At 34.1% G+C, this 12,641-nt stretch overlaps 1 protein-coding gene across 1 annotated transcript in view; it reads left to right on the top strand.

The window, feature by feature from the left end:
• Nucleotides 1-12,641, top strand: part of EYS (eyes shut homolog) — a 1,734,738-nt gene that overhangs the window by 93,132 nt on the left and 1,628,965 nt on the right. The window contains exons 3-5 of the mRNA XM_061207220.1: nucleotides 2,308-2,501; nucleotides 3,437-3,564; nucleotides 11,144-11,258. Coding sequence (XP_061063203.1) covers nucleotides 2,308-2,501; nucleotides 3,437-3,564; nucleotides 11,144-11,258 — 437 coding nt within the window. The remainder of the gene's footprint in view (nucleotides 1-2,307; nucleotides 2,502-3,436; nucleotides 3,565-11,143; nucleotides 11,259-12,641) is intronic.

The raw sequence follows: 12,641 nt of genomic DNA, 5'->3' as shown, positions 1-12,641 counted from the left end.
CTAGTCAATGTTGTACAGGATGTTGCAGACTTGGATAGGGAGAAAAAAGATAGAAAAACATATAGATTGAAAAGGAAGAAGTAAAACTACCTTTATTAACAGATGTCATAATCTCTTATGTAGAAAATACTAAGAAATGCAAAAAAAGAACTACCAGACTTGCGACTGAGTTTATAAAGCTTGCAGAATACAAGATAAAATGCAAAAGTTAATTGTATTTTGATATACTAGCAACAAAATTTCAAAAATTAAATTAAAAAACATTTCCCTTTATAATAGTATCAAAAGGATAAAATGCTTAGGTATAAATTTAATTAATTAAATTCAAGACTTTAACTGAAAACTACACAACATTGGGAGAGAGATGAAAGAATATCTAAACAAATGGAGAGATATTGCATATTCATTGACTGGAACGCCATATTTTTGAGATGGTAATTCTTCCCTGTTTAACCTATTGATTCATTGAAATCCCTGTCAATATCCCAGGAGACTTTTCTGAAGAAATTGACTAGCTTATACAAAACTTTATATCGACTGAAAATTTATAAAAAAAGGAAAAAGTTTGATGACGGCCAAATTTCAAAACTTACTATCAATCTGCATTGATCCAGGCAGTGTGTTATTGCATATGGATAAGTATATAGGCTTATGAGAAGGAATTGAGAGTCCAGAAGTGAACTCATGTTTATGATCACTTGTTTTTCCACAATAGTGAAAAAGGCAACTAAATGGAAAAACAACAGTCTTCTCAAAAAATGTTGCCTGGACAATTATATATCAACATGTAAAAAATCATTTATATATATAAAATAATATGTTATTCATATATATGAAATACCATATCCTTATCTCACATCATGCAAAAAATCAAATGGATCATAGATCTAAATTATGAGGTAAATTGATAATAATGTCTAATAAATCATAAAAGAAAATCTTTATACTATTGGTTAGACAGACTTTTTAGATATTATAACAAAACCATGATATATAAAAGTTACAAGTTGGACTTAATAAAGTGAAAGACAAATTTGATGATTTAGACTTAATTAAATAAAAACTTTTCCTATCCAAAAGTCACTAACTGAGAAAATGAAAAGTCAAGGCAACACAAGGAGAAAATATTTGCAAGTCACATATATCATAACAGAATTGTATTCAGAATATGAAAAGAACACTCACTACTCAATAATAAGAAAATAAATAACACAATTTAAAATATTCTCTATATATGAAGGTAAATTTCATTAAGGAAGACATACAAATGGTTAATAAACATATGAGAAGATACTCAAAATCTTTATCCTTATGAGAATGCAAATTGAATTGAGATACTATTTCACAACCACTAGAAGAGCTATAATAAAGAAAATGGACAATATCAAATGTTGGCAAGAATGTGAGAAACAGGAACTCTCACAGATTGATGGTGTGACTGAAAAATGGCACAGCTACCTTGCAAAACAGTTTGGCAGTTTCTTAAAAAGTTACACATAAATTTACACCTCAGCAATTTCAGTCAGGAATCTGTGCAAGAGCTACTAAAGTATATATCCACCCAAATACTTGTGAGTGAATTAATTGCTCATAAAAGTTAGTTGCTAAAAGAGTAGATCTTAAAAGTTCTCATCACGAGAAAAAAAAAAAAAAACAGTAACTCTGTGTGGTGATGAATGTTAACTAGACTTATTGTGATGATGATCTCACAATATATACATACATTGAATCATTATGCTGTACACCTGAGACTAACAATGTTATGTGTCAATTATATCTCAATAAAAATGTTAAAAAGTAGAAACAACTGAAATGTTTACCAACTTGTGAATGAATAAACAAAATATTATATATATTTTGAATTGCTCTTTGGCAATAAAGAGTAAAAGTAGTGATGCATGCATGAAAAATCCTCAAATATTTTATTCTAAGGAAAGAAGCCAATCACAAAAGACAATATATTGTACCATTCTATTTATATGAAATGCCCAGAAAAAGCAAATCTGTAGAGACAGAAAGATTAATGGTTGCCTGGGGCTGGATTTGGGGACAAAGAGTGACCATAAAAAAGTTCTTTTTTGGTAATGGAGATGTGCTGAAACGGGGCAGTGCTGACGGTCCAATAGCTGTATACATTTGCAAAAATTATTGATTTATAGATTTGCACTGGGTGAATTCTATGATGTGTAAATTATACCATGATAAACGTGTTTAAGAAGATTTCATGAACTCTAGAGACTTTCTATACCAAGTTTCTGTACATGCCTATGTTCATATTTTCTTTCTGTGTGTGTGTCATCTTTTAAGGTCCGTTCTGTGAGGAGTCAATGGAACATTGTGTTTCTCAGTCTTGTTGGAAAGGAGAAATTAGTCAAAATAAAAGCTCAGCTTACATTTTGGAATGCACAGAAGGATTTCTCAATCAAAACTGTGAAACCGATGTCAATGAGTGTTCACCAAAACCATGTCAGAATGGTACTGACTGCATTGATATTCCAAAGGTAAGTCTGAATCTAACATACAAGGGAGTGGTTTTAAAATATATTTTACCATTACTAAGCTGTTTGAAAAGTACAAATAATTAAACTTCTAATTAACATATTGCAATTTTCAAACTCAGGAACATCAGAAAATGTATTTAACTTGCTTATTTTCATTGTTCCCATTTTAAATAGCAACCCCAATCTCAAAAATACTCTTCAATTTTATTTTTTGTTATTCTGACAGAACTCTCCTTTATGAACAATGTAATTTTGTAAACTTTTCATTTTTAGTTATTTAAAAATATTTTCTTTATTATTTGATTATTTTATATTATTGTATTTTAACATTTCATTTAATATTTAAATAAATAAGACTAGGAAATAATTTAGTAGTTCCCACAAATGACAATCTTTCATTTTGGTAAGATTCATATTTGAATTCATAATATGAATTAATATTCATACCTTAAAGATTTCCTCACTCACATGTCCAGGGGTCAATGCTGGTTGTCAACCGCATCCTCAGCTGGAACTATCAGCCATAATCCTAAATAAAACTCCTCTGTGTGGCTTGTGCGTCCTCACAGCATGGTGGCTGGGTTCCAAGCATTCCCAGATAACCAGACTCTGTATGGCCTTTTTAAAACTAGCCTTGAAAGTCACAGAGCATCCTTTCCCCATAGTCACAGCTTGCTTACACTCAAGGGGGTAAATATAGCCCCAATTCTCAATTAGGGGAATGTTGAAATAAGGTAGTAGGAAGAGTGTGTGACATGGGAAACAATGTTGGGACGTTTTGGAAAATAGAATCTTCCACATTGCTGCACTGAGTGAGAACTTCTACTACCTACTTATGAAAATAATTTCCATCTCTCCCCATGTAAGAATCCTTTCATTATCTTTGAGATATACAGATTTTTTTTTTGTAAAAAATACTTTTTAATCTTTTCTAGGATATCATGTGCATTGTTTCACCAATATGTACAGTCAAGCTTTGTAAGCAACTTCAAACACCACTGGAGTCTTTTCCTTGCAAGATTAATGCCACAAGTATGAAATATGAGAAAGATTATCATTGCAGGTATAATTAACTTCGTATTTTTAAACAAAAATATATGAATTTTAAATCCTGTGGACAAAAATAAAACAATGTTCTGTTTTAAGCTTAAAAAATTTTAATGGCTTATAATATTTTATTTCCAGTTAAAGTAGAAAAATCTTAATGCGTTTTTTTATGAAATGTTTAAATGTTGTGGCATTGGTTTTGAATAAATATTGGAGAATTCTTAATCATAATTCAGACATATCATCCTAAAACATCTATTTTTTTTGTAATGAAGATGTTTAGGATAGCTGGATAATATTTGAAGGTCTAGAAGGAAGAGATAATGTAAGTGCCCACAGTATTATTTCTACTGTACACATACAACCTTGCTATTATTGTTTGAAAGTATAGACCCATTGGCTCTTCCTGCAATTCACAGACCTCAGCTGAGAGTTTTCCTTTAGGATCTTTAGGCAAATTTTTAAGAAACAGTTCCTTATTTAAATAAAGACTTGCTAAAAATTACCGATTTGTAAATGACAGAAGTGACTTAGTTATCTGGACCTATCAGTTTAGACCATTTAAAATAGCTTTATAGTTACTTTCTCTCACCATCAAGAAGTGTAATTTGTACTCTTCACACTTGCTTGACTTTTATCTTGCTAGACTTTTATCTGCTTAAAGAAAGGTCTGTTAGGCATTATTGAAGGGCAGTAAACAAGCTCAGAACTTTTAGAATAGCCATAAAAGCAGAAAATTAAAAGCTGTGGTAGGGACTGAGTGAACTGATGAGGATAATTATAATTTTTGTGACTTTCTGTTTGAATAAAAAAATAAATAAAAAAATAAAAGCTGTGGTACAGGAAAACCTTAAAAGCACACTGAAAAAAAAAACCTGCACGTATATCACAGATGCATGTGCATTGTAGACGTAAAGTGGACAATATTTTCATCAATTTCAAAGAATCTAAATGCAAAGTTAGGAAACATATTAAGCTTTTAAAAATTGACATTTTCAAAAATGAATGAAGAAAAACCTCCTCAATATATCAAGATCTTAGCACATCCAACCCATCAAGTCAAATCTGTGGACGCATTCAATCTTATATTAACTACCTATAAATCCAGCTATTATCCTTTTAACAATATTGGCTTTTTAATTTATAATTTCTAGTTCTGAGCCTTATAGGACTAGTATATTTGTAAGTCTACTTAGAAAAGTGATCAACTTTAAAAATATGGATAGCATTATATAAATGTAGGTAAATATGCATTCATATATGTTTATTTTTTTATCAAGTATGATGCTTTTATTGGTTTTTATTATTAGCATTACTCTAGTTGTCTAGAAGGCTTTGTTTTAAACTTTATCATCAAAGGGAAAACTAGATAACTAGAGGCATTGTTGTCATCCCTCAGTTTACTGTTACATTATTAATTTTAAAATGATGGAGTTTGATCTTGAATGCTTTGTAAAGCATGTTTTAGATAGGATGAAAGTTATAGAAATTCAAGTTAGGTTTCCCTAGGGTGGATGAAATATGTCAAATAGGTAACTAGTTGTAACAACTTTGAAGTAAACTTACTCGTGAAATTAATATGAGCCACTGTATGCATTCTAATTGTTGAGATTGCCCACACATTCTTTAAAAATTTACATTGAGCATAATATACATTGTGCTCACTCGTCTTGAATCTACTTAATTAAAAACATTGTCCCCTCTATTTTTTTTTTGTCCTCTCTATTGATTAAATTAGACTACCGATTAAAAGAGGGTGAAAGATAAGAAAAGTGACAGGAGAGTAAAAATAAAACTTCTTCACAGGGCAGAAATAACACAGACTAATTTGAATGATGAGTGAAAACCCAAGCTTCAGAAATCAGTAAGAATGTGGGGAACACAAAACAGTTTCCAGCCCCCAGATTCTCCCAACCCCAAACTCACCAATGATAGTGCAAAAAAGTTGCTAACTCTGACTCACATGAAGTAAAGGTCATATGATCAATATAAACTAATAAAACATGAAGTTGAAACAATGAAAAAAATAGTCTTGAAAACGATTTTTCTTTTCTCAAAGGAGATTAAGAGAATCACTGAAAATAATGAGAAAATCAAACACCCTTTGACTTAAATGCCTTTAGTTAAAAATTTATCTGTGCATTGTTATCTTAGAAGGTATGTGTTTCTGGAACAGTGATTCTCACACTAGCTGTACCAGACTTTAGCTGCATTAGAAACTCCTGAAGGGCTGTTTAAAACACGGATCATTTTTCCCTGCCCCTAGAGTTTCCAATTCAGTCAGTCTGGGGTGGGGATTGCAAATGTGCATTTCTACAAAATTCTCCAGAGATGCTGAGCTGAGTTCAAACAGCATCAGTGCAGAAAATCCTCCTACACCTTTTCCCCTACTTCATCCACACATCTCAACCCAAGCTTTTACTTTTTTATTATGAATCTGGGGGAAAAAAGTGTGGGGTTGGAAAGGAGTAAAATGAAGAGAGGAGAACAGAAAGGTGATGATGCTATCAGTTTCTCTACTTGACCGTATGGGCTAGGTCTAAATTACTATGATCAGATGAGAGAGGAAATAAAATTACCTCCTGAGAATCCTCTGGCTTCTTGAGATGTCCATGGTAAATGGTGATAAGAGGTTCACCTTGATGGCCTTGAAGTTAGATCCTAGTGGGGCAATTGCGAGCGTTGGCAAGGAGTTAGGGGCGTGAGGGCTTGTCAGGAGCTCAGTGGACAGCCCGGAAGCTCCTCCAAAGGCAGTGTTGAAGCTGCAGTCTCTGGGGCCCCCTTTCCGTATGTGAGAGTTGATGTCCAGGGCACTGCCCAGCACAGCTCCAGTGAGGCCTTCCAGGTCCTGATTAGCTCTCTGCTGGAGGCTGGGGGCTGACGGCGCAGGGCAGTGGAGGGCAGGACATCACAACTGGAGAGAGCAGTACCCTGTATTCTCCACTACACACCAGGGATGGGAGTGCTTGTACCACCAGACCGCACGAGGGCTTTGAAGAGTGTCAGGACCCACCGTTCTGACACTGCCATCACAAACAATCACACGATCACACACAAACATGAGTACACACGCAGAGACACACACACTTACCTATTTTAATATTTACTGAATGCAGTGACTCTAATATTGTCTAATGTAAAGGTGACTGCGTTCTGAATATTCAGAATAAAAGGAAGAAACACGAATCAGGAAATAGAGAGTAATGCAACCAGCTAGTGTCTTTCTCTTACATCAATTTTTTTTCCAACCTGAAAATCAATTGTTTAAAAAATATTTATTGAGAGTTATCTTTGTAAAAGACACCACAAACTAGATAATAATAAGTACTATGTCTTTAAAAAATCAGAAATTATGCTATATATACATAATTTTGCTTTCTAAACTTTTTATTTTCTCCACTCAAATTCTAAGATATTTCATGGGATAATAATGTTCTATTTTATTCTCTCAGCTTGTTTTTTTTTTTTCCTGTTTCCTATTCAGAGTTGCATTTATAGCTTGCGCTGCTTAAGTGTCAGTTCAGTGTATTAACATACTTTCTTTTTTTCTCACATCAGTTTCAGCATTTCATTAGTCTGTATGACGTCTCTCCACATCAGCTGTGGGTGGGGTTAGGGTTTTCAGTGTCTGTCATAAGTAAACCTAATTAAGCATGCACTGTGACTTTGAAATAGAACATCATAACACAGAAATATATAGGTCAACATATTTCCTTTCAACAAATAATAAAGTTATATTTTCACATTAATTTTGAAAAATCCTTTTAAAAATAGCAATCACACATTTGGATGAGGAACTTGGTCACCCAATAATTCCGAACTAACAGGAAACCTCAATGTTGGAGTTAATTATCTCAAAAGCTAGGTTGCTACATTTTTCTTTCCTTGAAATCAATAGCCATATTTATAAGGCTAACCTTCCCTTTTGAATAAATCATTCTGAAATTTAACATGATAAAAAAGTTTGTTAAAGTTTAACCACAGTATTAAAATTTCAGATTATGGTTATAAGCTCTATTCCAACTGAAGATATCTGGGACATTGTTGACATTTCTTCATCAAGAAGACCTTCTGCTCTATTCATATAATTTTGTATTTTCAGGGACTGTTATAGATGACAGAAGTCATCCTTAAATCTGGCCCCCTATGTGCTTCATTTTGAGAATATACATATAATTTCTTCTCTTAGTCCTGAACCTATTAATTTCCCTGTGAATAATAACTAATAAAACATAATGACAGAAGTTAGTACAGAGCTATGTACATAAAGGTGGAATTAGTATCCTGTAACCTCCAAGTCTTCCAGCTCATACCTGATCAAATCAATCTTAGCCCCACACTGCTCTGTACAGCCTCTAACACTTCAATATCCAATATTCTCTGCTGTGCCCTCGGGATCTCATTTGTCAGCAGCAAATTCTCCAACACCACACTCTCTTTATATACCTTCCTTTCTTTTTCTGGCTGAAACCTGGAGTCTTCTTTGGTGGCTCTATCCATTCACCCACAACCTGCATACATCTGTTGAGGAACTGTGTAGGTAGCCTTGCCATTGTTGCTGTATCCAGACCAGTTTTCTTTCCCTTCAAAAGCCTGTCTATTTTTAGCACATAGCTATTCCATAGATCATTCTCTCCCTGTTTCTCTGTCCCCAGGCTCCTTTCAAGCATCTCCTCTTCTCTGAGGTCCTGTCCATCCCCCACTATGGCTCTAGCATCTGGCTTGTGTCCTTCTCTCTACAACTATTGTCATCTTTCTTGATGACTTCAGCATCCATCTTGGGAATCCACCCACCTTGTTGCTTAAATCCTTTGACGATTATTTTATATATTTTTTCCTCCTCCATCTAATCTTGACCCATTTCCCATGGTCATGTCTTATTTTTCATTGTGAACTGTTAACTGCACACCCTACAAACCTTGATTTAAATGTTTGCACTCTCTGATCATGGTATCATGTATTTAAGAATGCTATTTAAGTCTTTTATTTCCCTGACCTCAGGCTGAGTTATGAGGATGTCATTTTCCTTGTGAATGAGATTCTGGAGTTTCTCTTAGATTTCAAGCCATGGGTGTGGGAGGGGTGGGAGAAGTGGAGGCACATGATGGTTGATTACCTGAAACTCAACAGGAAGACTTTCTCATTGTGGGTTTCCTCTGCCTTTGGGGTAAACCTCCCTGGGCCAAGGGTCACAGATGGTGTTTTGGGGCTTCCTTCTTGGTTTATAATGATAGTGCTAACATTTTGGGCCAATTTTTCATGATCAATAAGCCCTGGATTGTTTAGAAACATCGTTCTCAGAGATTCTGTTACCTAATCTTCATCTAGCAGTCTGTCAACCTGGTCTCATTAAAGACTGAATATTAGTTCTTCATTTAATTCATAGCCCTGGATCTCATCTTTTAAAACCATACTTCAAAATAATACAAATACAAGTGAGTGTATTGATAGCTAGTCTTGGCCAATTTAATTCATTCCCACTCAAAAGGAAAATTAAAGCATGATAGCCATAACTCATCACAATTTTAGGATATTTTGTTGCTTCCCTCTTTCTGCCATCCACATCCCGATTAGGAAAAGGTGAACATGATACCTTTCATAACAAAGTGGTACTTGGAATGATTTCTGGATCTCTGGTTAGTTCCTCAGGATAATAGAAGCAAGGTAAGCATATCTTCACAGGTTTCATCAGTGGAGTAGAAGAGTACAATACATTTAAAGTTAAATCATACTTTAATAACAGCTCTAAAACTAGTCATATGACCAAAGCAACTGACTTAACTTTTTTGAATATATTTCCTCATTTATATCATGGTGGTAATAATTAATATCACACAAGAATTATGAAAATTGAATTAGAAAATAATAAATTTGTGAAAATAATTAACCTAGTGGCTGGCACATTGTAGATGTTAAAAAAAATGCATGGTTATTCCTGATGGATGAAGGTATGATTTAATTCTCAAGGTGAGAGTGCAAAGCTGAGCCTCAAACAGCAGGAAAGGTGAACTACTGAAGTGTTTTACTGATGCTATTTTGGTTGGACTGTGTCAGTGTGGCCTTTGGTTCTTTTATGAAATTATACGGTGTACTTAATAAATGTAAAATAATGATTATATGGTACAATTCATTTTATTATTAACTCAGCTTGTAACAACTTCATTTTAACAAGTATAATTTTTGGTCGTAATTCTCTAGTGTGTACTTTAGAGAGACACATTATCATTTGATTTGGTGCCCAATTCACTTGATAACAGAAGTTTACTAAATGTGATTTAAAAGATTGGAATATTTCTCATGAATTAATGAGAGTGAAGTCAAAGAAAGCCTGAACACCACCGCGTGTTCTTTAGCACCTTATTGATTGAAGCTAATGCACTGCAGTGAACTGGAATCCAGATTTATTTCCTGTCTGTCTCAGTCTTTAGATAGTGATGCCATTGGCTAGGAATGCCTGGGACCCTCACCTGGTCTGCACTACCTGTGGCAGCCCCCAAGGACATTTCCCCAATGAGAACCAACGTTCTGGCTGGGGTGGCCCTTGTGGGTCTTATTATGACCGCAAGACGCACCTCAGCAGCAACCATCAGGGAACTTAAAAGAAGAGTCCTGATAATACTCACAGGGCCTGGAGGGTAAACGGCACCAGCACCAACAGCCCTGTGACAGGGGGAAGAGAGAAAGACACAGAGAGAGAGAGAGGCAGGCCTGGGGCTCTACCTTACTGGGGTTGAGGGTGGGGTCGCTCGTTATTGGTGAATTTAAACCCTAACAGTGAGAATCAGGGAGCAGGAAGGGTAAGGTGGGAAGGTGGGGTCACTCAAGAGGCCAGTTACCTGGGTCACTCAGGGGTCTCTAAAAGGGGAACTCCAGGGTACATGAGGCCGGGTTTCTCGTCTAGACCCGAGTAAGCATCACACAGCTGGCAATATGTTTATTCCAGATGGATGTGTGACATGGATGCCATGGCAATCCAAAGCTTGATGTCAGGCACTTAGATTACACTCAAAAAACCTTGTTGTCAGGCATTGACAGTACAAGATTGCTTTATAAAAAAAGGTAACTATGACAACTAACAAAGAAACAAACAAAACCTTATAATTGACCCAACTATGACCATACACTGTCCACTGTAATTCTTTACACTGTGTCTAAAATTCCTTTGTGTCATCGTTAACTCCTGAGAGCATATCATCAGTATAGAATGGCTCTACTAAACGTTAGAAACCTCATTTGCCATTTTTTTTCACATTTCAATAATGCTTTCATTTATTCCAATAGTTTTCTAAAACCTATATTTTATTGTTAAATATCCATTTAGGCCAAAGTTGATTTTACTCTTACATCTCCAAAAGGTAATATTAAGACCATTCAATGAAGATGTAGTTTATTCAAATTCCCTCTAAACAAATAAAACTTCTTCTTTGTAAAGAACACAAGTATGCATGGACAAAATCAATGATTGAAAACATAATGTGATAATAAATGTTGTATGTAATTTAAACAAAGCATTATTATTTTGGGCAGCCTGTTAATAGACTTCTGTGAAAATATTTAAATTGCAAGTTTTTTTACTTACACTGATGCATTTACAGTTGTATTCCAGGATTTACTGGAAAAAAATGTGAGAAAGTAATTGACTACTGCAGACTTTTCACCATCAACTGTCTGAATGAAGGATGGTGTTTCAATATAATCGGAAGATTCAGAGTAAGTAATTTAGTACGTGGCAAAGTAACTTAGCACCTCAAAATGCAACAGCTTCTGTCAGTCCCTATTTCAAATGCTTTTATTAATATAAGCCAGAGAAATATATCCTTTTCTGTATATTTAAATATGAGTTATATAAAGTTTAGTACTAGAGGTTTTTAACTTATAATAATTATGTTGGGAGGGCATTATTAAGTGTTCTAGTCAGTGTATTTATTATAAAATAAGTATATAACTAATTGAGTACTGGTGATACGTGTCTGTATATATAAAACCATAGTTACTAATGCCTTCAGCTCCTGAGGCAGGTGGGAAATACAACTTGTGTGGTAGTTATTAGGGCATAAAATATATTATTAGTGGGGGTAGTTTTTGAAATGACTTTACAGAGTGTGTGTTCTACACATGGCAAGGCATATCCCGCAACTCAGAAATTCCATTTTTAGGTAGGTCTATTGGAGAAACAATTACGTTTGTACTGAAAGAGATGTGTACAAAAAATTTCACTCCAAATCTGAAACAAACTAAAGCCTATGGATAGGAAAATGGATCAATTTATCCTGGCACAGTCATACCATGGGATTATAAAGAATAATTAAAATAGTGAATATGTATTAATATTTATAAATATCAAAGTATAATGTTGAATTTTAAAATATTATTGAAAAATATATGTACATTATGATAATGATTAATTAAAATTTTGAAATATAAACAAATCCATATTTACTATGATTGCATAGTCTATAGCAAAAGTGTAAACACTTACATGAGAGTTATTTACACACACTGGCTTTACTAGAAAGACACTTATAGGGATATAGGTTGGGGCGTGAAATGGGGCAGACAGGACTTCCAATGTATCTGTAATGCTTTATTTTTTTTAAATTAACTTTTAGCAAATAAGGATGGTAAGATCATGTTGTTAATTTTACTATTTTCTCTACTTTTCTGGGTTATAAAATATTTTAATAAAATATTTTGAAAAAAATGTGAATCCAGCTTATGGAATGGACCATGGAAAAATATATACGTGTACTTTTGCAAACATCCTAAAATATAATAATGTTACTATACAAGAATACATAGTATAAGAACATAACATTTAGCACCTATAATACATTTGGCATTATAGTGTATCATAATGGTTATTACCTCATTTGATCTTCACGTAAATCTCATTGCATTTTATAGAAAAATAAAATGTCTACTGAGCTTTTGAATATGTCCTCAAGTTCACATATGTCGATGGGGATGGATGAGGCATATTGGAAAGTACTCCGACTCCAGAACTCATACTTGCAAGCACTACACATATCTATGTTCAATATAAGGGATGTATTACCATTTCTTCTTCCTTTACAATGTACCTACCCTTTCCTG

This window comes from Eubalaena glacialis, chromosome 12 (genome assembly GCF_028564815.1).
Source record: "Eubalaena glacialis isolate mEubGla1 chromosome 12, mEubGla1.1.hap2.+ XY, whole genome shotgun sequence".
Classification (NCBI taxonomy): domain Eukaryota; kingdom Metazoa; phylum Chordata; class Mammalia; order Artiodactyla; family Balaenidae; genus Eubalaena; species Eubalaena glacialis.
Note: the sequence above shows the minus strand (reverse complement) of the source record. Positions and strands in the feature narration are given on the sequence as shown.